At 52.7% G+C, this 24,075-nt stretch overlaps 1 protein-coding gene across 1 annotated transcript in view; it reads left to right on the top strand.

Moving 5' to 3' along the window:
- The window catches only part of DNHD1 (dynein heavy chain domain 1), a 69,540-nt gene extending 45,777 nt beyond the window's left edge, over positions 1-23,763 (top strand). Inside the window, 24 exon segments of the mRNA XM_014560088.2 lie at positions 68-2,954; positions 3,161-3,338; positions 3,503-3,695; positions 3,936-4,269; positions 7,024-8,617; positions 8,818-9,026; positions 9,223-9,427; positions 9,502-9,604; positions 13,234-13,383; positions 13,633-13,815; positions 13,947-14,378; positions 14,556-15,027; positions 17,330-17,611; positions 17,837-17,989; positions 18,167-18,345; positions 18,476-19,438; positions 19,639-19,825; positions 20,000-20,122; positions 20,209-20,410; positions 21,180-21,271; positions 21,435-21,584; positions 21,806-21,954; positions 21,956-22,594; positions 22,786-23,763. Of these exon segments, the coding sequence (XP_014415574.2) occupies positions 68-2,954; positions 3,161-3,338; positions 3,503-3,695; positions 3,936-4,269; positions 7,024-8,617; positions 8,818-9,026; positions 9,223-9,427; positions 9,502-9,604; positions 13,234-13,383; positions 13,633-13,815; positions 13,947-14,378; positions 14,556-15,027; positions 17,330-17,611; positions 17,837-17,989; positions 18,167-18,345; positions 18,476-19,438; positions 19,639-19,825; positions 20,000-20,122; positions 20,209-20,410; positions 21,180-21,271; positions 21,435-21,584; positions 21,806-21,954; positions 21,956-22,594; positions 22,786-23,139 (10,413 nt within the window). The 3' untranslated portion in view covers positions 23,140-23,763.
- Positions 23,764-24,075: the final 312 nt, after the last annotated feature.

The following is a 24,075-nucleotide window of genomic DNA, read 5'->3' as shown; positions in this document are numbered from 1 at the left end:
TGGGTGGACAAGTGCTCAGGGTGGGAGGGGGGCACCGCCCTCACTCTGACCCTCTCCCTCCCCACAGAGCTCCCGTTTCAAGGCTGTGGATGAGCAGTATCGGACCCTGATGCAGATCTCTGTCACTGATCCCCTGGTTCTGTCACTCATCGTGCCCAGTGCCAAGCGCAGCCCTTCCTTCCAAGGCCAGCAGCTGCAGCAGCTGCTGCAAGCTGGCTCCGTGGAGCTGGAGGGGATCATCATGGCTCTGGAGAGCGTGCTGTACAGCGTGTGCGCTCAGTTCCCCCGCCTCTTCTTCCTCAGCGACAGTGAGCTGGTGGCCCTGCTGGCTGCCCCTCTGGAGTCCTGTGAGGCCCAGCTGTGGGTCCGACGCTGCTTTCCTCACGTGCGGGCCATGCTTTTCGACTTCAGCCAAACTGATAAAAACATGGGTGGCCAGCAGTCAAGCCCAAGCACGCAGACGCAGGTGGAGGCGCTTGCAGTGCTCGGGGCCGGTGGGGAGGAGGTGAAGCTGCAGGGGCCCCTTCCCCTGCATCCAGATCTCCCCAAGTGGCTGGCCTCTCTGGAGAAGTGTCTGCGTGTGTCACTGGTGCACATGCTGCAGGACTGCGTGGCTGCCCGCCTTGCTCTGAGCCCGTCCCTAGACAAGGCCTTCAAGCAGCTGCCCCAGCAAAGCCAGTTGCCCCCACAACTGTATGTCCAGCACTGGCTGGACTTGGTCCAGGCCTTCCCGTGGCAGTGTGTGCTGGTGGCAGAGGAGGTGGTGTGGCGGGTCCACATGGAGGAGGCTCTGCTTGAGGGGAAGACCCTGGCAGTGGTCCCCATGCATGTGCGGAAGCTTGAGGTCCTGGTACATTTTTTGCAGGCCCAGAGGGCCTCTCAGGGTGAGCAGCCCCTGCCCTCTGTCCGCCAGACCAGCCTGCTCAGTGCCCTGCTGGTCATGGCGGTGACTCACCGGGATATAGCGCAGCTGCTGCAGGAGCACCAGGTCAGCGATCTGACTGACTTCCACTGGGCCCGCCAACTCAAGTATCACCTGGGTTCACCTCCCACCACCCTCCAGAAACCCCCGCAGAGTCCCAAGTCCTTTGCATCTTCTGAGACTTCTCTGTCACCAGCTGCATGCTGGGTAGATGTACTGGGCCGGTCTTTCCTGTACAATTATGAATACCTGGGTCCCAGACTGGGGTCTCTACCCAACCTGTTGCCTGAGCGGCCAGCCCTAGTGCTGTTATTGGCCCTGGAAGAGGTGACCTGTGGGACCCTACTGGGCCCTGATGGTGTGGGCAAGGCAGCCACGGTGCAGAACCTGGCACAGGCCCTGGGGCGCCAGCTGGTGATGATTCCCTGCCTGCCTCACATAGAGGCCCGAAGCCTGAGCAGCTACCTGAATGGTGCCCTGCAGGGTGGTGCCTGGCTGCTGTTAGAGGCAGCTCAGCGCTTGCCCCTGGGCTTGCTCTCTGCCCTGGGCCAGCGCTTGGCTGAACTGCACCACCTCTATGCCCCACTGTACCAGGAGGCTTCCCGAAGTACCAGCACTGTTGACCCCACCCACCCCCAGCTCCTCGGCAGTGGCTGCTTTGAGAAACATCACGTGGACATGCGCCTTGGCTATGGCTGTCTCCTGACGCTGCGGGCCCTGAGCCCTGCCGTGCCTGCCAACCTGCGTCTCCTACTGCGGCCTGTGGCACTGGTGCTGCCTGACCTGCAGCAAGTGGCAGAGCTGACCCTGCTGGGTGCAGGGATACGGGACGCCACGTGCATGGCGACCCGCCTGTCCAGATTCTTCTCCCTAGAGCATGAGCTGGTGTCTAGGCCCCTGCCCTGCCGCTTGCCCCTGCTCAAGCAGGTACTGGAAGACACGATACAGGCCCTAAACACGACCACAGAGGGTCCCAAGTCCAAGCAGCCCTGCAACCTGGCTGCCATTGAGGAGGCCACCCTGCTGCGGGCCCTGCTGCGCTCCCCACTGTTCAGCATCCTGGATGAGGTCCACCTGTGCAGCCTCCGGGAGCTTCTCTGTGGGCTCTTCCCTGCTGCCCACCAGGTACTGGCAGAGCCCATGACTCACAGGCTGAGGAAGTCACTGCTGGAGGAGGAGTTGCAGCAAGGACGCCTGCATCCCAGCCCTGATATTTTGGGGTCGCTGGAGCAGCTGAGCCAGGCCCTGGGCCAGGCCTCCGGTGTTTTGCTTCTGGGCCCTGCAGGTAGTGGCAAGACCAGCTGTTGGAACAGCTTATTTAAGATCCAGAATCGGTTGGCAGCCATGGAGATTACCTCAACCCAGAGCTGCCAGCCCGTGGAGTTTACTCACCTGTATCCCAGTGCCCTCAGCCCCCAGGAGTTCCTGGGATGGCTTGAGGGCCCCTGCTGGCACCATGGTGTCTTCCCCCAGCTGCTTTGTGAAGCCATTCGGTGCAAGACTGTGGGCCCAAGGGGGCAGGTGCAGGAAGCAGTGGGGATTCATCACTGGATAATATGTGATGGGGCTCCCAGTGCCGCTTGGCTGGACTCTGTCACTTGCCTCCTGGGTGACCCTCCTCAGCTTAGCCTCCCCAATGGTCAGCAGATAGCACGACCCCCAGGTACTTTTCTCTTGATGGAGATGGGAGATGCAACAGGCATGTCCCCCACGTTGGTAGGCCGCTGTGCCCTAGTCTGGTGTGGCGGGGAGCACACCTGGCAGGGTGTGCTGAGCGTCCTGATGGCAGCCCTACCCCGGGAGTACCGCCTGCAGCTCAAGACTATCACTGAGCTCAACTACCTGGCTGACGTGCTGGTGCCTGCAACAATCCAATTCCTCACCAGCCAGGGTGCCAGCTCTCTGCTGCAGGTTCACGGGCAGCAGGCTGTTTGCCCAGGTGTGGCTGAAGTCACCAGCCTAGCCCGCATCCTGCGTTGTCTGCTTGACCTGCACCTGCGCATAGATGATGAGGAGAAGGCACATATCCCAGGTGAAGGAAAGGGAAAGGGCAGGGCTGATTTGAGAGCAATGTGGCCTCAAGGATAGCTGAGATATAGCTGGAGCCTGAGGCCCGGGTTCTTAGGTGGCCTTGGGCTTGGAGACTGAAAGTGAGAAGCAATAACCAACGTCACCTCCCCAACCCCCTTCCCTTTTTTGCTACTGGGGCTCCGATTCTGGCCATGGTGACCTTTGCAGAAGACCTCAAATATAGTGATACTGTGGCCCAAAGCTTCAAGTCCTCGAAAAGCAGCTCTCTGAACCGGTACCAGATTGATGGTGATGGTGTACCTGATAAGCGCAGGGAGCACTTGCTGGCTGTCAGCAGCTTTCTTTTTGCTTTGATCTGGGGCTTTGGAGCCCACCTTCCCTCCAGGTATCTACAGCGTTGGCAGGGGGGATGCAGAGGGCTGAGATGGAATAGCCCATGGGAGCCAAACCCCAGGTGACATCATTGGAGGAGGGTGGGGTGTGTGAGTATATCGCAAATGGAACTGTTGTAACTGCCTGACAGTTTTGCCTGTATGTCCATCTAAGCAGGCTCTGGCCCTTCTTTGATACCTTCCTGAGGGATTCTATTAGTTGCCTCTCCGACTACCCTGAGCCACCACCCTCAGCCTTGGTGTTTGATCTACGTGTATGCCCTGAAGATGGGACACTGGCCCCCTTCACTGGCCAATACCTGGGCAACCACCTCAAGGGACCTCAGGGCACTTTCAACCCTTCTCCCCAGGTGTGAGGACAGTGGGGCAGTAGCTGGGGTTTAGGCTCCAAGAGAGATCCTGGGGTGGTCGGGTCCTAGGCCTAGCCGAGGCCCACCTGCCCCCATTCTTTGATATGTTTTCACAATTACAAGAATATACGAAGTGTTCTGCAAGCACAGCTTTAAGACAAGGCCCCTAGGCCTCTTCTTTCAGCCAGACTACTGTGCTAACCTGGAGCTGCCACAGTAAGCCCTGCTCCTGTCCTGCAGACCGAACGGCTCCTATACGTGGTGGACCTTCTTCTGTCAGAGGGACACCCCGTGCTGCTGGCTGGAGAGGCAGCAACAGGGAAGTCAGCCTTTGTGGAGGTGCTCGTGAAGCCACTGCACCCTTACATGTGCAGCCCCATCCACCCAGCTGTCCGTACCACCCACCTTCGCCTTCTGCTGAACCAAGGGCCAGCTGTCCGTACCACCCACCTTCGCCTTCTGCTGAACCAAGGGTTCCAAAGCCAACCACAAGCCAGCCAGTGGTCTACACGGCACGTGGATTCCAAAGGCTTCCTCCTCTTCCTGCTGGAGGATCTGCACCTGGCTGCTTCTGGTGAGGACCTGGGAGGAGACTCTTGAGACTGTAAAATACCTAGCAATATTCACTGACTGTCAAACATACACCTGCAGACCAAACCTCAGTGTTCCATTCTTAATATCTTCTCATTCTACACATGCTGCCTGAATAATCGTATCCCTTGTGTGGCCTCATCCACCATCTCTGATTTTCTTCTAAGCATCAGACCTGTTTATCCAACGATCTACTGGATATCTCTACCTTGTTGTCCCATTGGACCCTCAGACCCTACCCTGAACTCATCATCTCCCCCAACACCCTGCTCCCATGTACCACCTGCTCCCAGTACCACCATCCATCCAGTCACTTCAGCTAGAAATCTTGTTGACATCTTCCCCTCTCTCACCAATGTGCAGTCACCCTGTGACTTAATTTTGCTTCCTAAGTACCTCTAAAACTTCTCTGACTATGTCCATTCCATCTTCCCTGGTTCAGACAGTCATTACCTGGAACTTTGGCAAATGCTCTTACAAGGTTTCTTGTGATGAGGCTTTCTTCTCTAGACTTTTACACTCTGTGCTCTAACTAGACTCAACTATGTAGTACAGGCATCCAGTAAGTCTGGCTGCTTCTGGCCTCTGGGACTGCCATCCTCTCTGCCTTCTTTATTCTGGCTAAATCCTACTTATTCTTTACAAATAATCTCAGGCAATATCTCCCAGAAGCCTGAGCCTCCAGGCTAGGTTTGATGCTCATCCTGTGCTCTGTACAAAAATCTGTGACAACCATGGTTTTGTGACATGTACATTTACTGGCCTGTCCCTTCCATCCACTCTGAGCTTTGTGAGAACAGAGAATTGCCTCATTCATTCTGATAGACCCAGCAGAAAGTAAATGCTCAGTAAGTCTGTAGAAGAAAAGATAAGAAAGGAAAGAGGAGAAATTGTGATGAAAGCTTGGGCTATTGAAGTTTAAAGTTTCTAAAGTGATACATCTCCAGAGATTAACGGTTTTGAATATGGCTGTGGGAATGGACAAAAACGAAGTATAGGTACAGGTTACTGAAGTCAAGGAAGTCCATGGGCTAAAGCTGAAGATGGATTGTCCAGTCAGACACTGAAGTCCCTTATGCAATGTAGAAAATTTGAACCAGGTGGTATAAGTACTTAATAATATTTGGTACAATTTATTGAGTTCTACATGCTTTACCTATGCCATCTTTAATGTTCATAAAAGCCTAATATGATGGAGATTTACTATGATTATTTTAAAGATGAAGAAACTGAGATTTTATAACTTGACCAAGATACTCTAGCCAGTAAGTATCAGACCAAGAGTAAAATTCAAGCCTGGTTGGCTCCAAACCAGTAATTTTTTCCAACTATATTATTTGGCCTTCTCAATGAATTTGCACAAGTAATCAGGATGTCAGTGGATAACAGAAAGAGTAAAAAGTGGTACCGCCAGATCTGTGAAGGGCAACTGAGAAGAGATTTCAACAGGAAGGTTGAAAACATTGCCAGCAATGTCGTAGAGTGAAGTATACACAGCTGACAGGGTAAAAGGTATTCTTGAGTGACAGCCACCAAAACAGCCAGCATAAAGTCAAAAATTAGTAGACATCCAACAGAACAGAAAACTGACTCGTCAAGAGGAAACAGTCAATAAAAACTGATTCTGAGATGGCCTTGAAGTTGAGTTTAGCAGACAAATACTTGACAGCAGCTATTATAAAAGCATTCAGTTTTTTTAAGGGGAAATAGGATCTTTTTTTTTTTTTTTTGAAAATAGGATCTTAATAAACAGAGGTAATCTCAGCAAGGAAATGGAAACTACTAAAGTCAACTAAATGGAAATTTTAGAACTGGGAAATACAATAACTGAGGAAAAATGCACTGGCTGGCTTAATAGCACATTGGAAATGGAAAAAGAGTGAACCCTGAAGAACAGAAAAATACTGAATATGAAAAGAGCTTCAATCTAATTTATATATAATTGGAGTTTCAGAAGGCAAGAAGAGTGAGAATAGGGCAGACAAATATATTTGAGGAAATAATTACCATGTTTTCCCAAATTTCTTGAAAAGTATTGACTTTCACATATAGAAAGCTTAGTTATCCCCTAGTAGGATAATAAAAAGAAAAACACATCTAGGAACATCACATTCAAACTGCTGAAAATCAAAGAAAACCTTTGAAAGTGGTCAGAGAAAAAAAAGGACAGATTACGTACATATGTATAACATTAAGAATGAATGATGGTCAAATTCTCATCAGAAATAATAGAATCCCAATGGTGATGGAACAACATCTTTCAAGCACTAAAAGGGAGGAGGGAGGGCATAGCTCAGTGGTAGAGTGCATGTCTAGCATGCACGAGGCCCGGGGTTCTAGCCTCGGTACTTCCATTAAATTAGTAGATAAATAAACCCAATTAATCCCCCCCTAAAAAAATTAGTTAAAAAAATGAAAAATAAGAAAATAAAAATAATTTTTTTAAAGGAAAAAAAAAAAAACCCCACTCTGTCATCCTGGGATTCTCTGTTCAGTAAAGAAACCTTTGTAAATGAGGATGAAATAAAGATATTTCAGATACATGAAAACTGAGAAAATCCATTGCTGCTAGGACTGCTACAAGAAATGCTAAAAGATATTCTTCAGGCAGAAGAGAAGGAATGTCATATGGAAACTCAGATCTACAGAAGAGAATGAAGAGCATCAGAGGCGGTAAATATGTGGGTACATATAAATGACTATCATTTTTGTCTCTTAATTTCCTCCTGTCCTGCAGACCCAGAGAAGAGCTGTCAGCCAGTGCTGGAGACGCTGCGCCAGGCCATGGACGGCACCGTGTATGCCCACGGCTCCTTGGAACTACAGACGCTGCAGCCGAAAATCAACTTCCTTGCCACCGCCACGGTGCCGGGCTTCTGCGAGCGCCCGCTGTGCCCACGCCTCTGTCGACTCTTCACGGTGCTGGCCTTAGGCAGCATGACCCAGGCCGCGCTGCTGAGCAGGCACACACCCAGCATCCAGGCCTGGCTCGAGCGCTTCCCCTCTGTGGAGCGGGAGAGCCTTCTAGCAAGAGCCCTGGTCCGGGCCTCGGTGGAGGCCTGCGAGGTGGTGGGCCACTGCTTTCTACCTTCACCCCTCCGCCCCCACTACCGCTTCTCCCTGCACTTGGTGAGCCAGCTGCTGGGAAGCCTGCAGCTGCTGCCCCCCAGGGTGGGCTCGTGGGGTTTTGTGGACTGTCCCGACCACCAGGAGCACTTGCGCCGGGTGTCCGGCTTACGCGGCACCCACCTGGCCATCATGATAGCCATGCGCAACATGGTGCGTCTTTGGTTGCATGAGGCACAGAGAACCTTTTGTGACCGGCTGGACAGCCCCAGGGAGCGCTCCTTCTGTGCCAACCTGCTCCTTGAGGTAGCTCAGAATGTCTTCTGCTGTGGGCCGGCGCCCCAGAGCCTGGGCAAGGGCTATGAGGAGGAGATGGAGGAGAAGGTGTCTGAGGTGGAATCTGAAGGGGAGCTGGCCCAGTGGGAGGATGTGAGCAGCAGCGGCAGTGAGACAGAGGAGGAGGAGGACCCGCATGGCCTTCAGGTCACCACAGGCTCACCAGCCAACAATTCAGCACCATCCATAGCCCCAGTAAAGAGGGAGACCACAGGGAGCCTAAGTCAGAAGATAGGCCAGGAGGAAGGCAAAGGGACCTCCAGCTACAAAAGCCAGCTAAATCGATCCAAGAACCGGTGGCAGAAGACAGCCCAGGTAGACCTGATCTCTCCCCTGCTGCTACCAGTCCTATTACTCCGTCCCCAGGAAAAGCCCTCAGACCTGGTCTTCAGTCAGGAACTGATGCTAGGGTCCAACTCCGAGAGCCCCAACTTGTACCTGGAACGGCAGTGGGAGAGCCTAGAGGAGCAGCTGGCCACCTCAGCTGCTCAGCTGAAGCTGAGCCCCCACCTTGCCCGGTGCCACTCGATGGCCCAGCATGTGGCCCGCCTGGTCCGGGTGCTGGCCAGGCCCTGGCAGCATGGCTTCCTGCTGTCGGGGGCTCGGGGCACTGGGCGCCGTACCGCTATCACACTGGCTGCTAACATTTGTCAGGCCCGCCTCCTCCATCTGCCATGTGGATCAGAGGAGGCCATTCTCCAGTGTCTGCGGGAGGCCAGCTGGCATGCTGGCATGTTAGGCAAGCCAGTGGCCCTGCTGGTGCCCAGGGGTGTGGATCTCACTACCCTTCATCGTCTACTGGCCCTGGCAACCTCAGGAAGTTTCCCTGACCAGTACACAGAGGCAGATCTGGACAACATTGAAGAGCATCTCCTCAGGGATAACCTTAGTGTCAAGCAGAACATCAAGAAGGAAATGCTGTTGCAGAGGTGAGGCCCAGAACCCCACAGCAGGGATTGTCCTGTCCTTGCCCCTTCCTGGCCGAAGGCCAAAAAACAAACAGACAAACAAAACCCAAGGGCTAGTGTGAGGGCTCAGAGGATCAGGGCTAAGGGGTCAGGGTTGGGACAGGCACTGGATGGGAAAATAGGGTTAAAGTGGGGGCCAGTATCTGAGCTTCTCCTCACAGGTTCTACCAGCAAGTGTGCAGCCACCTGCACATGTTCATCCTGATCGGAGATGACCAGGCCCACAAACAGCTGCCCTCCACCCTTTTCCTGAGGCTCCTTCAGCTGGCCATCGCCAGCATTGACCACTATGAGCCCTGGGACCACGATTCCCTGGTCAGTGTGGTCCAGCACCACCTGGAGGGTACTCAGAGCCCACCCCTTGATGACGGTGAGCTCTTTTTACCTGCCCTTGCCACTCATCTCAACTAGGTTCTAATGAGAATGTTTACTGAGGTCAGCCTCTCTAGAACCTAACTGAGCCTTCTTCACCTTTTCTGCCCTCTTTCCTGAGCCAGAGAGGGTTCCTTTCGTTTCTTGTTCTCCCACAAGCTCAGAAGTCCAGGCTAAAGCCATGCTCGTTGCAGACTCCTTGAAGTACCCAGACCTCCAGGCCTCAGTCCCCAGTGTGGCCAAAGCCATGGCTCTCATCCACCTTTCGGCTGCCAGCTACCAAGGGCACCTGTGCCCAGAATTGCCACTAGTCACCCCCAAGACTTTCCTGGACTTCTTGGACACTTTTGTGCTGCTGCAGCAACAGTTGACCCTGCAGATAAAGAACAAGGCCCAGCGGTGAGGGCCCTCATTCCCTCCCCCAAACCTCCTCTGCTCCCTCGGGTCCACTCACTGGCACTTTGTATCTCCAGGATCCAGAATGCCCTGGGAAATCTGAGGATGCTGATTGAGCAGCACAATGCCCACAGCAACGTGGTCTTTGCCTTGGAGCAGCAGCTAAAAGGCTCTCGCGAGGTAAGGGGGAGAGGATTATGAGGCATGCACGGCAGGGTCAAAGCAGGTGCCCAAAAGGGGACTTCGGAGGAAGCAACGAGACTGAACCTTAGTTCTGTCTCCCAAGAGTCCCCCTTCCCCCAAGGGGATCTTGTCTCTAATTCCCGCTGCTTCCTCCTTTAGAGCTCAGACTCAAAGTTGCCCCTGGCACAGCGGAGACCAGGCTGCCTCTTCTAACACATGAAATCCAAGTGTCTGCTTCTGGTTGTCCCTGGGACCTTGACTGTGTGAAGTTCAGTCTGCTCCCCAAGCTCTCCATAGATTCCCACTGGGGATGGGGTAGGATTACATCCTCATGGCCACCTCTCACCCTAATCCTCTTCTGCTGGATTCTGTATCACTGCTAGTTGGCACACCTCTTGTAGCTGTCCTCTTTTCCCGTGCCACCGTGTCCCTGCACCTCTTCCTGCCACAAAAGCATCAAATATACAAATATATACACTGTATGTATAAAAATATACACTCTGGTGTACAGTGGGAAAGTGTGAATGGGTGATGGCAGTGGGGGCAATTTACATTAGAACAGAACAAGAAATAGATTTAAATGGCATGTAGACCTCAGCGTCCCGACTTTTCCTCTGTCACCCTCCTCTACAGGGCATTTCCAGTGACAGACTTTTCTCCTCCCATCTCTGCAGAACTGCTCCATAGTGTTATTCAGCCACCCACTTTCCCTTCAGAGCTCCGCAAATACAATTCTCATGTAGTAAGAGATTTGTACAGCCCAAACCCTAAATCCTATTGTTTTCTTATATGGAGCAATTTTCTTCTTTGTATACACAAACCCGTCAAATCTAGCTGGAACCGGTATCAGTGGGGTCACCACAACTTCTGTAGCCAAACTCTCTTAGTTACAAGTGTTGTCTCAAAATCAAGAGTTTTTTCTTTTGTTTGTTTGTTTTTTAATTTAATTTAATTTATTTTGGGGAGAGATAATTGAGTTTATTTATTTATTAACTGGAAGTACTGGGTATCGAACCCAGGACCTTGTGCATACTGAGCACGCACTCTACCACTGAGCTATATCCTCCCCCCCCGCCCTTATCTTTTGTTTTTAATGATAGAAATTCTGAAATAGCATTTTTTTTCCTTCCTGCTAGACAAGACTTTGGTGAAAGTTTGGGGCTAACTACAGCGAAGTAAACTAGTGCTCAATCCACAAACATAACCTGGTTTACCTGCCTGCTGGCTTTCAGGCCTTACAGCTCCCTGTGGCTGACAGGCCTCTTCCAGGGGCAGGGCTCGCATCGTGTCTACACACATTATTTTACCTGTGTTCTGTGTAAACGGTGTTCCCGGGAGTCCGCACAGTACCGGTGCCCTCCTACCATCCGTCCCCGAGGAATGCTAGCTTAGCTTAAACATCAAAACTTAGTCGACATGCAGACAAATTAAGAAGTTCATAGATGGACAGGAGTCCTTTTCCCCATGTTTTCCAAATTCCAGTTTCTTCTCTTGGGTCCTACCTTTTCCCAAAATGATTAATACCTGAAATTGTTGATCTGGTTTGGAAGTGGTATTATTCTTTGATCCCTGGGTCAGATGTATCAGACCACAACATAAGAAGCTCAAAATCTAGATAAGAGGAGTTTGTAGTCTCAGGGACATTCACTCAACAGCCATAATAGTGTGTATTTCTTTCAGTGTTGCCCACCTGAGGCAATGGTACCGGTGACCAACCACTAGGTCATTTAAGTTAAATCGAGGAGTCATTCTGGACCCCTCCATCTCATTTCCTTCTCATATTCAACTGGTTCATTTATTCATTACTGTAGTCAACAAAAACTAATTGAACTCATTTTTTGTGCAGGCACTCGTTAATATTTTTGTCTATGCTTGTATCTATGGTTACATTGAGATAGACAGATAGAATCATCGCCACAACTTTCTAAGGCAGCCATCCTTTCTTTCATTTTACATTTCTTTCATTTACATTCATTTTCAGATGAGAAAACTCAGATCCACAGAGGTTAGGATGAGGGTTAAAAGAGGTCTCACATGTAAAGCATTTCAAAGTGCTGGCATATAGCAACAGCCCAATAAATGTTGGCGTCTATTAATATTAGGTTAAATTGCCTCCTAGTAAGAAAGATAAGGCACGGTCCTTGCCTTCGTGGTGCCTAGTTTACTGGAAGATATAGGCTCATCCAGGTAATTACAGAACAGTGTGTTATGACAGAGCAAGTCCAGGGTGCTCTGATACAGCAAGACTTTGCAGAGAAAGCACAGTGCCAGTCTATAGCACGGAGGCATCTGTAGACCATGGTCAGCGCTCAAAAACATTCCTTAAAGATGTAAACGAATGAATGAAGTACATCAAGGTTGATACCTGAAGGTTAGGTAAGATTTGGCATAAAAGAGGGTGGGAAGAATGTTGCAGTGAGACTGAAGTAGTAGCAGGTGCAAAGGCCCCAAGGCAAGGGAATGTGTACCACATTGGAGGAGCTGAAAGTTGGGAATGGCTGGAGAGTAGGGTGCTGGGGGAGGAAAAGGAGATGGGGTTGGAAAGATAAGTAGAGGCCTCTGCGTTACAGAGTTCTTGTAAACCAAATGAAAGAGTGGCGAGTGTTAAGAGACATGACAATGATAATGCTACTTGGCTACTAGAAAACCAGTTAGGCTGCAGCATGAAAAATGGATTAGTAGAGGGGAAGTAAGAGTTAGGAAGCTGAGACACCAGCTAGGAAGCCAGCACTGAGGGTCAGGAGTGAGGGAGCGTGGGCATGAGTGATAGTGTTGGGGATGGGAGTAAGCCTGAGAGACATTCAGAAGGTAGAAATGAAAGGCCTTGGAGATGGGTTGGGTTTGGGGGGAATGGGAGAGAGGGAGTCGGGGTAACAGGTTTCTTCCTTGGGAAACATGGGTGTCTTTTGCCACAGTTCTCTGAGAAAAGAGCTCATGAAGAGATGGGTAAGACTGCAAGAGATCTGGGAAGGCACAGCCAATACTGCTACTCAGTTTCTGTACATGTGGAGTCTGATGGGGCCTGTGAGACAATGAAGAGGAGATTCCCACTAAGCAGACGGATATGGGACTGTGGGTCTTGGGAAAGAACCTGGCTAGATACAAAGATTTGGAAGTTGTTAAAATCTAAGTGGTAATCAGAGCTGTGAGATTAGGGAGGATGCACAAAAGTGTAGGGTGAGAAGAGAAGGGGGCCCTGAAAAACTTGCTGAGAAATATTTAAGGGATGGCAGAGGAAGAGACTGAGAAAGAGCAACCACGGAGTTTGGAGAAAGTCAAAGGAGAACATTGTATCATGCAAGTCAAGGGAGAAAAATGTTTCAAGAGGGTAGAACTGTCTTCTGCGACAAATGCCACTAATGGGTCAATCTGAAGCATAGTGGTTACTGGTTGAGATTGCGTGGGCCTATGCGGTAGATCAGGAGAGCTGCAGGGCTTGATGTGTAACTCACAGTCAAGGACAGTTTCAGAGCTCAGTGTGCATCTGTGTCCTGTTGGGAGTTCAGCTTGGCCACCCTGAGTGTCAAGTGAGGAGCACGCCCGAGTCCAAGCCCACAGGGTCTTCCTCCAGGGTCTTCCCACCTGGCCCAGCATCTAGACCTGCAGAGCCTCGACTCTGTTCACAGAGCCTCAGCAGACTGCAGCATCAGTGGGACCAAAGGAAGCTCCTGTATGGGCGGCAGCTGGCAGAGTGTCAGCAGCAGGAGAATCTCATTGAGAAACTGACCAAGCAGCGGGATGCCCTGCGGGCTCAGCACGAGGCTTTCCTGGAGCAGGTGGGCTCTTCCTGCTGCCTGTCTTGCGCTGCTCTGCTCTTGGAGGGGGACAGCCCCTCACAGTATGCCCAGAGGAGAGGGTGGGTCAACTTGTTGTGGAGTCCCCTCGGGGAGGGGGCACAGGTAATAGGACGGCTCGAGGAATGGTCCTGCAGGGGAACCTAAGAGAAGATGATCCCTCCTGGAAATACCTTGAAGAAAGAGGTCATTTGGGGAACTCCCTTCAAGAGCATATCTCTCCTCATTTAGATGGGCAAGGCATTTCTGGGGCCCCTGAGCCAGCTGCAGGTGGCCGACTTTGAGGAGATAAGGAGCTATCGAGCACCACCAGAATCTGTGGTCCAGGTGACTGATGCTCTGTGTGACCTCTTCCACCGCGAAACAGGCTGGGCCAGCGCCAAGCAGCTGTTATGCACTGAGGACTTTTATCAGGTAGGGAATGTGGGGCACAATGGACGAGGAGGGTGGAGGCATAAAGAGGAGACTTGGCAGGAGAAGGCTGTCGGGACAAGGTTCAGAGCATCTATGTCTTCCCTCGCCCCTCTTAACACACACTCTCCCAGGAGCTGGTGGTGTTCCCCAAGGAGAAGATGACAGACTCAGAGATGATAAAGTTAAGCCTAGCTCTGAAGGCTCCGGGCATGAGTGATGCAGCCCTGCGGGCAGTGAGCATACCGGCAGCAAGCCTGGCAGCCTGGCTCTGGGCCGTTCTGTGCTACGGGCTGGCCCAGCGCCGAGGGCTGCCCACGGGCCTGCTGCTGCGGCAGGTGGAGGCCACCCTGGCTCGGGAGCAGGCTCGCCTGGCCCACTATCATTTCCAGGCCCAGGAGATCCTAAAGTATGATTTGTCCCTGTCCAAGAAGCTAGAAGATGCCCAGGCTGCCCACAGGCATGTGGTAGAGAACCTCCATCAGGCTAAGTGTGGCCAGTATCACAAGTGGCCCATAAAGGCTGCACTGCTCACACCCATGGACTCCTGGACTACGGAGCTCCAGGTAACCAGCCCCTCCCAGAGTGCCCACCCCCGATTTCATTTCTGCACCACGGCCCCCACTCTCTGCTTCTCCTTGTCCCACTCTGCCCTCCGTCCCCTTCCTTCCTCCCTCCCTGCCAGACCCTCCAACGGTGCCCTCCCCACTGGCCTGCACACCCTCTGGTCTCTTCCACTCCAGAAGTTGAAGGGGCACTGCACGACTGTGCTCGGAGATGCCCTCTTGTGCTCGGCTGCCGTTGTCTACCTGGGTCCCTTCCCACCAGCGCGGCGCCAGGAGCTGCTAGACAAGTGGCTGGCTCTCTCTAGGGGCTGCCAGGAGACCCTGGGCCCAGATGACGTGGCGCAGGCTCTGAAGCAGACACAGAAATCTGTCGTCATGCCACCAAAGAACCCCCTGCTTTCCACCCGCTCCCCCTTCAGCCTTCTGTCCTTGCTGAGCTCTAAATCCCAGCAGTTCCAATGGGACCGAGACCTGAAGCCCCAGGCAAAGTCAGCCCGCCTGGCAGGCCTGCTTCTGCGAAGTCACACACACTACTTCAGCTGCCGTTGGCCTCTGCTGCTGGACCCCAGCAACCAGGCCCTCATTTGGCTGAACCCACTGCCTCTGGAAGAGACTAGATGCTCGGCCCCAGGTCCCACCGAGGGCAGAGGTAAAGCTGGGGATGGTAAACACAGTGCTGCTTGGGTGTCTGAGCTGCCCAACGCTCTCAGCCACATGTGGTCTTCCCTTTCATAAGGAAGATGCTACATTTTTGTGGCCAGGGTATTCCAGGTTTCATCAGCCAGCACGATATTAATAAATTAGGGCACATTTACATTTTTTTGGCCCATATTACAATGATTCTGAATCTACATGACTGACCATGATTTTCCACTTCCTTGGTCTGCTCAGCCCTGTTAGAAACTTAGACTACAACTCAGAGCTTTACTACCCAAATTTATCCCATGTTCAGGAATTCTGGGGAACTATTTCTATTGGCTCTGCTTCGCTCAGGGATGCATCTGAGTAGAGCATCCAAAGGAGTGTTTCCTGGGGGAGAGAAAGAAGAGTGTTTATTTCCCAGAAGCTGGGGTTGGGGGTTGCACTGGTAAAAATAATAGACATTATTCAATACAGTAGAAAGTGTATAATAAAGTGGTCTGTACTGTAACATGGGTTCTTTAAGCAGATTCTAGGTCAAATATCTGTCCTTTGCTAGCTGTGTGACCTAAGGCAAAGTATCTCATCTCTCTAAGCCTATTTGCCAACAAAATTAGGGTCTTAATTATACCTATCTCATAAAGTGTTGAATTAAGATATTTCATGTAAACAGAGTTCACACAGTTTGTAATATATACAAGTTCTCAAAAATGTCAGTCATTATTACTACCAATTTATTACTGCTACTATTATTAGAGTCTATCCCTTGGCTGTCCAGCATGACTTTCTGTTGTGCCCATACACCATTACAAAAATGTCCATTATACAACTATCACATGTGTAACTATTAATTAATTTACCCCCTCTCCAATAGGAGACACTGCGAAGAAACATCTAACCTTCAGAACTCTGAGATAATAAGTTTCTGTTGTTTTAAGCCACCATACATGTATTAAATTGGTTTTTATCCCTTCGAGCATCATGTCAGAGTTGCTCTTAGCCATTTCTGTCCTCTTCATCAGGAAAACAAAAGATCTTCCAGAAGTCTGAATAGCCAAATGTGGTAGGCAGAATTTGGCCCCCATGACCTTTGTCCTCTGGTGTTACTCCCTTAATTATGTTATGTTACATGGCAAGAGAGGCTTTGCAGATGTAATTAAGGTTGCTAATCAGTTGACCTTGAACTAGAGGTATTATCCTGGATTATCTGGGTGGACCCAAAGTAATCACATGTGCCCTTCAAAGAAGGAAGGAAGAAAGAAGGGGCAGTGAGACAGATCTGAAGCACAGAAGGACTCAGTGAGCCATTGTCTGGCTTGAAGATGGAGTGGGCTATAGGGAAAGTGTGAGAGGGGAATGAATTCTGTCAAAAACCAGTAAGCCTGGAAGAGCACCCAAGTCCCAGATGAGCACTGCAGCCCCAGTGATTCAGCCTTGATTTTAGCCCAGTGTGACCCTGAGCAGAATGTCTGGTCAGGCTTCTAACCTACCTGAGAGATAATAAATGGGTGTTGTTTTAGCTGTTAAATTTATGGTAATTTGTTAAGCAATAGGAAATGAATACAGCAAATTGTGGACCTGGAAACCTCCACTTGCCCACTTCTTAAACACTTAATTTTTTAAAAAAATTTTTTCTTTGGGAGTAATTAGGTTTATTTGTTTTTTTAATGGAGGTTGGGGATTGAACCCAGGACCTCGTGCATACTAAGCATGAACACTACCACTGAGCTATACCTTTCCCTTTAAACACTTAATATTTTAAAAAATTCTTAAGATTCTTAAGTGTCTTGACACATAAATATATATATTTATCTTTTACAGCTCCTCAGGAGAGGAGACACAGGAGAAGGGGGCTGCAAATGGCTGTTGGTCAGCCAACCACCTATGTCCACAGCACTGCCCATGACTTGGCTAATGCCACAGTTTATGGCCTTTCTCTTACAGGTTACTACTTCCAGGCATGGATCTCTATGCTACGATGACTCTTGTAGTTGTTAGTGACAGAATTAGCTTAGGCAAAACGAGCAGTGCACTGACTCTTCTAACTAACCCTTGCTTGGTGCTTGCTGGGTGCCTGCTGAGTGCTTTCTCTTCTTCTTTCAAGTCATCGTCCCAGTAACCGTATGAGGCTGGACTCACTAACGTCAACTCCATTTTGCAGCTGAGGAAATTGAGTCATAGTGAGCTTAAGCAACTTTCCTAAGGTGTCTTCTCATGGACCTTTCTTCATGAGCTGAGGCCTTGGGTGAACGGGATTCCCCAGAAGCCTGAGTCCCCCATCCTGAGAAGAGATCCTCTTCTTTCTTCCACAGGGAAGGGCTTCAAGAGAAATCAAGGAAAAGAGCCTAAGGAGGAGGACACGGAAGAGGAAGATGATGATAGCGATGAAGAGTGTGAAAAGACAAAAGAGCAGGAGGCAGAGGAAAGGGGAAATGAGGAGGAGCAAGAGGAGAAAGAACAGGAGGAGGATGAGGAGGAGGAGGAGACAGAGAGGCAGGAACCTGTGACTCAGTCCCCGCCCCCTCCCCACCTCCACATCTTCTCCGGCTCTGACCCAGAGCTGGGGCCTCAGCTCCGGGAGGCAGCTGCCAGTGGTAAGAGCTGGCCCCGTCCCCCCAGCATGTCCCTGTGGCCCCACAGACCTCTCACATCCCAGTGTGACCTCAGCTCCCACCTTCGCTCCCTAACTCTGTGGAAGAGCCTTGAGGGAACCCACCTCTCAGTCAGCGGGGAGCTGGACGGAGCCAGATTTTGTCATGGGGGGCTGAGGGGCCCAGGTGCTGGCATGGTGGTAGGGTGTCTGTGCCTCCGCCTCGCAGGCCAGCCTGTGCTGCTGACCAACATGGAACTGGGCCTCGAGTGCCCAGAACTGCAATGGCTACTGCAGCGGGAACAGCTGAGCCCGCCCCAGGTGCAGCCTGGCTTCTGTCTCTACCTGAGCACTGCCCTCCGCCTCAGTGCTCTGGAGAAAGGTGAGGCCCGGCGGGTAAGTTGCCAGCACACCTTTGTGGACACACGAGGGCCCTACTAGCTTCACTCATTCTGGCCCAGAGAGGGAGCAGGACCCTAGCGGGGAGCCACCCTCCCTGTGCCCCCCACCCCTGGCTGTGCCAAGGGGAGGGGCTCAGTGTGTCCCATGTGACTTCAAGTGCTAGGCTGTGAACTGCTGAAGGGGCTGAATGTGCTGGATCTGGGCATGAACATGGAAATCCTGGAAGAAGAAATGCTGCATGAAATCTTGTGTGTAGAGTGTCCCGAGCTCGAGAGCCACTGGCAGGACCTAAAGATCAGATTCCTGGACACCTGGGAAGCCGTGGAGGCTGCTGAGGTGCGTGGGGGTCCAGTCTACAGGTTGGGATCAGCTTTGTAGGGGCCAAGGTGTGGGGGTGGAGATGAGTGTCACTGACCGGGGACTTGTGGGAAAGAGCTGGACCTGTGCCACCAGAGCCTGTTTGCAGGAGCGGCTGCTGACGATGCTCCTGCTCCAGAACTCGAAGCATCAGAAGCCAGCCAAGTTCCTGCGGGGCATAGTGAGGGCCCAGGCAGGCCTGTGTCAGCTGCGTGTCCACTGCGAGGAACTAGAGGAACTGAGGCTGCAGGAGGCGGCATCGTGCGCACCCTATCGACGCGTGGTCTGGCACGGAATGGCCATTGTAAAGGCTCTTAGCCCACTACAGAACCTGCTGCCGCTTTTCTGTGTGAGTCCAGAGAACTGTTTGGCAGCCACCAGACGGGCTCTGAATAGCATGAAGCGTGAGATTCATCACAGGGAGGAACTACCCTGCCACCTGCTGCAGCTGAAAAGACAGCTGACCCGCCAGCTTCTGGGCAGTGCTGTTGCTACACTGGGCCTGACCCAAGTACCCCTGGTGGGTGCCTTGGGTGCCTTGGCTGTGCTGCGAATGGCAAGGAAGGCACCAGAGCTGGAGAGGCTGGCGCTTTGGCCTGGACTGGCAGCCTCTCCCAGCACAGACCACAGGAAGTTAGTCTCAGGCGTGGCTCGACCGGCCTGGCTAGGGCCGAGAGCCTGGCATGAATGTGGGGTGTTAGAGCTGCTGCCCCCATTTGCTGGGCTGTGTGCGTCCCTGGCAGGCCACTCTAGTGTTTGGCAGGCTTATCTGTCACTGCCATCCACAGTGCTAGGGCCTGCGCCGGGACCTGGGACTGACCCACTCAGCCTCCTCCAGAAGCTGATCCTGTGGCGTGTGCTGCGACCTGAGTGCCTGGCCAGTGCCCTGGCAGCCTTCACCACCAGCATCCTGGGCCGGCCCCTGGATGAAAACCTGGGTACCTCCACCATACCCTTTGAACAGAGTCAGGCTACTCAGCCCGTGCTGATCTTGCTGCCACCACCTGGTCACCCCACTGCCTCCTTGCATCCCCTGACTGTCATCCAGAAACTGGCTGCCAAACATGAGCAGGTCTGCACCCAGCCTCTCAGCCACAGAGCAACCGAACTCCTACGGGCTGGGATGGGGTGTGGGGCCCCCCTCCCAGCGTTCTCATGGATCTTTCTGGATTACTCAGGAACTTTTGAGGTCATCTGTGGCGTTACTCTGGGTCCCTTGGGTCACCCTGGGATCACTTTGATTTACTCTGCCATCTTGCTGTTTGTCCCCAGGGGCAGAAGCATCTGGAGGTGATAGCTCTGGGCTCTGAAGCCTGGGACCCGGTCTCAGCTGTGGTGGGCACTCTCCGCCAGGCTATGCATAAAGGGCACTGGCTGGTGCTGGAGAACTGTCATCTGATGCCTCACTGGCCGAAAGAGCTGCTACAGCCCTTGCTGGGGCTGTTGGATGGAGCCAAGGGTGGGTTTGTTGCCTACAGATGGCTTCTAGGACCCTGTCCAACACCTGGTCCTGAGCTTGAACTCAGGTCCCATGGCCCTTCTCCTGGCCCCCTTGTATTTGACTCCTGACCCCCTAGGTTTGTGTCTGACCCTTTACCCGGTGACTGATCTCAGCCCTATGTCTGACCCCTAGTGGTCTCGGACCTGGAGTTAGAACTGCCTTTAGCTCAACAAGTGAGCAGGAACGTGGCCACTGTCCACCGAGATTTCCGTCTTTGGCTTATTGTGTCTGCAGAGGCTGTTGCTTCCTTACCAGGTGAGGAGCTTCCCCCACAGGCTCTCAGATTAGAGCAGGGGAGGGCAACTGTACTGTGCTGACTCTGCACTCTCCCTCCTCCCCAGCCATACTGACTCAGCACTCCATGCCTGTTTTCTGGGACCAGTCCCTGGAGTTGGGCCACGTCTTGGTGGACAGCGTGGAGCTAGCCCAGCAAGGACTCAGTGTGCAACCCCCAGCCAGGGTGCTGCCTCTGCTCCTTCTACATGGCCTCCTGCTACACCGGCAGCTCTATGGAATGAAGCTGCAGGCCCACAGGGGGCGCTGGTGAGGGACCCCACCCATCTGGCTCTGTCAGTCACTCAGCAAACACTGAATATTTTTCACACTCTGGGATTCATCTCTGGGGAGCTCCAAAATGTGAGGGCAAGGCAAGGGTAAGTCAAGGAAGGCTTCTCCAAGGGCTTTAGGATCTCCCTCTGAAGTGAGTCTTAACAGCAGAGGCAGATCAGGTGGTGATGGGGCCCTTCAGAGCAGAAGGAAGTAAGCTCAGCAGGAGGGAGAAGACATCAGTGTAGCTGAGGTAGACATGCTGGCTGTTGAGTAGGCACCATGGCAAGGCACCTTATTGGATCCTGAGGACAGTGGGAAGCACTGAAGGATTTTAAGTAGAAGAAACATGATCCTCTTGTTTGGAAAGATCAAGCTGGCTGCAGTGTGGAGAGTGGACCAGACAAGGCAGGCCTGGAGGCAAGCAAAACAGTTTTAGGAGGCTCTGGTCTTCTTGAGGAACGAGATGGTGGTAGCGGTGGTAGGGACTCATGTAGTCACAGTGCAGGGAGAGAGTATATATGGGGTGAGGCAGAGGGAGGAGTCAAGGATGGCTCCCAGGCTTCTGCCTTGGACAACTGGCTGGTGTGGGGTGGGGAAGATGATTTCAGTTGAAAGGAAGTTGTATTTGAGGTGCCAATTGGTGATGACTGGTAAGCCCTCATGGGTCTGGAGCTCAGGAGAGGTTTGGGCTGGAGAGAAAGATGTTTTAAGTCCTCAGCATATAAATGGTTTTGAGGCCCTACTTCCTGCTCCCTGCCCCCAGGAGTCAAGTGACCCTGACCCAGGCCCTTCAGATCCAAGACCAGCTGTGGGCCAGCCTTAGCAATCCCAGGGCCGCCATGCAGGAGCTGGCCGGTGAGACTCCTTCTGTCCCCCATGTAGTCATCAGCCCCCCAGGGAGAGCCTGGAAAAGGGTAGGGGTGGGAGCACAGAGATGGGGACATAACTTACAACTTTGGTTTGGGAGTTGGTGGAAACTGGAGGGACTGGAACTGAGGGGCTCTGACCTCATCCTCAGCCTCGGTCTTCTATGGGGGTCCAGTGGGAGACAACAAGGACAGGGAGGCCCTGACTAGCCTGACGCAAGCCTGCCTGGGCCCCAGCAGTGGGAACTGGGCCCAACCACACACACCCCAGCAGCTGCTGGCCACTCTGATGCCCAGTCCAGGTAAGCTCCAGTCAAGTATCTGTGTTGGGGGTGGGAGAGGGGCAGCATAGTTATATGCCACCTCACTGAAGGGCATATGAACAGAGGTATCAATAAAGGTGTAGAAGGGTACAGTAATCACAGTTACCGAATGATGGCTTAAAGTGTCAGGGAAAGGCCTACTCCCTTGGCAAGGTGAGGAGAGGCCATCTTGTCTCTCACCCCTCCCCTCCACCCCCAAGAACTAGGGGAGTTGGATGCAATGGAAGAATGCAAGGCTCAGATGCACCTACTACCCACACTGCCTGAACCCCGGATCTGCGGACTGAGTGCTGGCTCCCAGACCTGGCTGTGGCGACGCCAGAGTCGCGCTCTCCTGAGCGCGCTGCAGCAGGAGTTCACCCACATGGGTTCCAGCGGCCTGCGGAGGCTCCCGGCGCGCTGAAAGGCGTCTGCGGCAACGCCTAGTGCAAGCCAAGCGGAGGCTGGAGTCACTGCAGGCTCTGCTGACCGAGACCATTTGCCAAGATGAGTCTGGCGCCGGGTGGGTGGAGCTGGGGCTGAGTGCGCGACGGCCTCTGGAGGGCTTCCTCAAGGCGGAGGTGCTGGAAGTGAGCCAGCTGGTGGGCGCGCTGCAACGGGACCTCGATTGCCTGTTGCAGCAGCTGAAGGGCGCGCCCCCGTGCGCCTCCCGGCGCTGCGCGGAGGTGGCTCACGCTCTCTGGGCTGGCCGCCTACCCCGGCCTTGGCGACCCCATGCGCCTGCCGGGCCGCAGCCGCCCTGGCAATGGTTGCGACAGTTGTCGCGTCGTGGGCAGCTGTTGGTTCGCTACCTGGGTGTGGGAACCCAAGTACCAGAGCGCATCTTTCACCTATCAGCCTTTTGCCACCCGCGCCGCCTGCTGCTGTCACTGCGTTGGGAGGCTGCCTTTGCTGTGGTCGCCCTGACGAATTTCCCTGGTTGTCAAGGCTCTAGCTCCAGTCAGCTCCCCGACAGACGTCAGGAGCTGAGCAGCCCTCTGCACCTCCAGGTACCTTCGTGCTGCCCCTTCGTTTCCAATTCTGCCCTTCAAATCCCTGATTAAGTCCCTGATTACACCCTGCAGTTACCCACATTGCCTCTTCTTGGTTTTGCCCCTTCATCGCCCCATCTCCTTCTTTGATCCAGCTCCACGACCCCTCAGCTTCCTAGCCTTGCCTGACCAGTTTCTGGCGCCTCTAGGTGGTGAACGTCCCCAATCCCACAGTACCAGAGACGGGGCTGCTGCTGATTGGGCTACAGCTCCGGAATGCCGAGTGGGACCCACTTGCAGGGGCCTTGCAGGACAGTTCCTCCCGTCAGCCCAGCCCTCTGCCTCCCGTCAGCGTCAGCATCAGTGCCCAGGCCTTGGGGGCCAACGACCTGCCCCCAGCAGGCCTGGCTGTGTATTCCTGTCCTGTGTACATGGAAGGGCCCCTTGGCACCACCAGGCTGCACAGCAGGAAGATCCTGATGCACCTGCCCCTGCCCACGAAGCTCAGCCCTGCCACCTGCGTCCAACGGAGGGTCCACGTGTGCAGCCCACCCCTGACCTGAATCCTCAGCCAAAATAAAGGTGGAGTGATTTGATGACAGATTTCTGAGACTTAGAAGGAATGTAGGGTGTGTGCACACCAAGAATGTGACACAGAGGGGAGAGCACAGTGTGCACAACAGAGAGAGGTCTGTTCACACTGAATGGAGGAGGGTGTGTGCCTGGCAGCTAGGGAGAGGAGAGTGTGGGTACACTGGGGACATGGCCAGGTATCAGTCATGTATCCAAGGGGCTAGGCAGATCTGGTGATGGCTAACACACACGGTCCTGAGTCCTTGCCCAGCTCTTGACTGTGCTCTCAGCACTTGTGCTAAACCCACAAGAGACATTTTTAAAGGGAGAACATTAGAACTCCCAGATAATTTCTTCTGGCACTTAGTGGTATTGTTGGGAATGCCCCAGTCCTGCCCTACCAGCCATCGCCTTCCCTGGGATGGAATCTCTGAGTGAGTCACACACACACACACACAAACACACACAAAACAAAACAAAAACAAAGTAAGACACAAGGTCCTGTGTTCATTCAGTGATGATTTATGAGTACTCCTCTGGACCAGGTGCTCGTCCAGGCACTGATGAGGTGGTTCTAATGCCAAGAGATGAACAATAAATAAAATGCCAACATATAAATGAGTTAAATTTGATTATTTTTAAGTGCTATAAAGAAACTACAGTAGGCTGATGTATTAGAGTGACTAGAGGAGAGCAGTTAATCTAGTTTGGGTGGTCAGGGAAGCCTTGCTGACTATCTGAAAGGGAGCGATTTGAAGATCTAGGAGTGTTTCAGGGACAGCCCTCAGTAGATGCCAAGGTCTTGAGGCAGAACAGCCTTGGGGCATTCAACGAACAGAGTGTGTAGCTGGACCACGGAGAGAGGGGCAGAGTGGGCCAAAAGGACGCAAAGGTATATAGAAAGGGAAGGATCACATATAGCCTTT

The sequence above is a fragment of the Camelus ferus genome, chromosome 10, assembly GCF_009834535.1.
Source record: "Camelus ferus isolate YT-003-E chromosome 10, BCGSAC_Cfer_1.0, whole genome shotgun sequence".
NCBI lineage: Eukaryota > Metazoa > Chordata > Mammalia > Artiodactyla > Camelidae > Camelus > Camelus ferus.
Note: the sequence above shows the minus strand (reverse complement) of the source record. Positions and strands in the feature narration are given on the sequence as shown.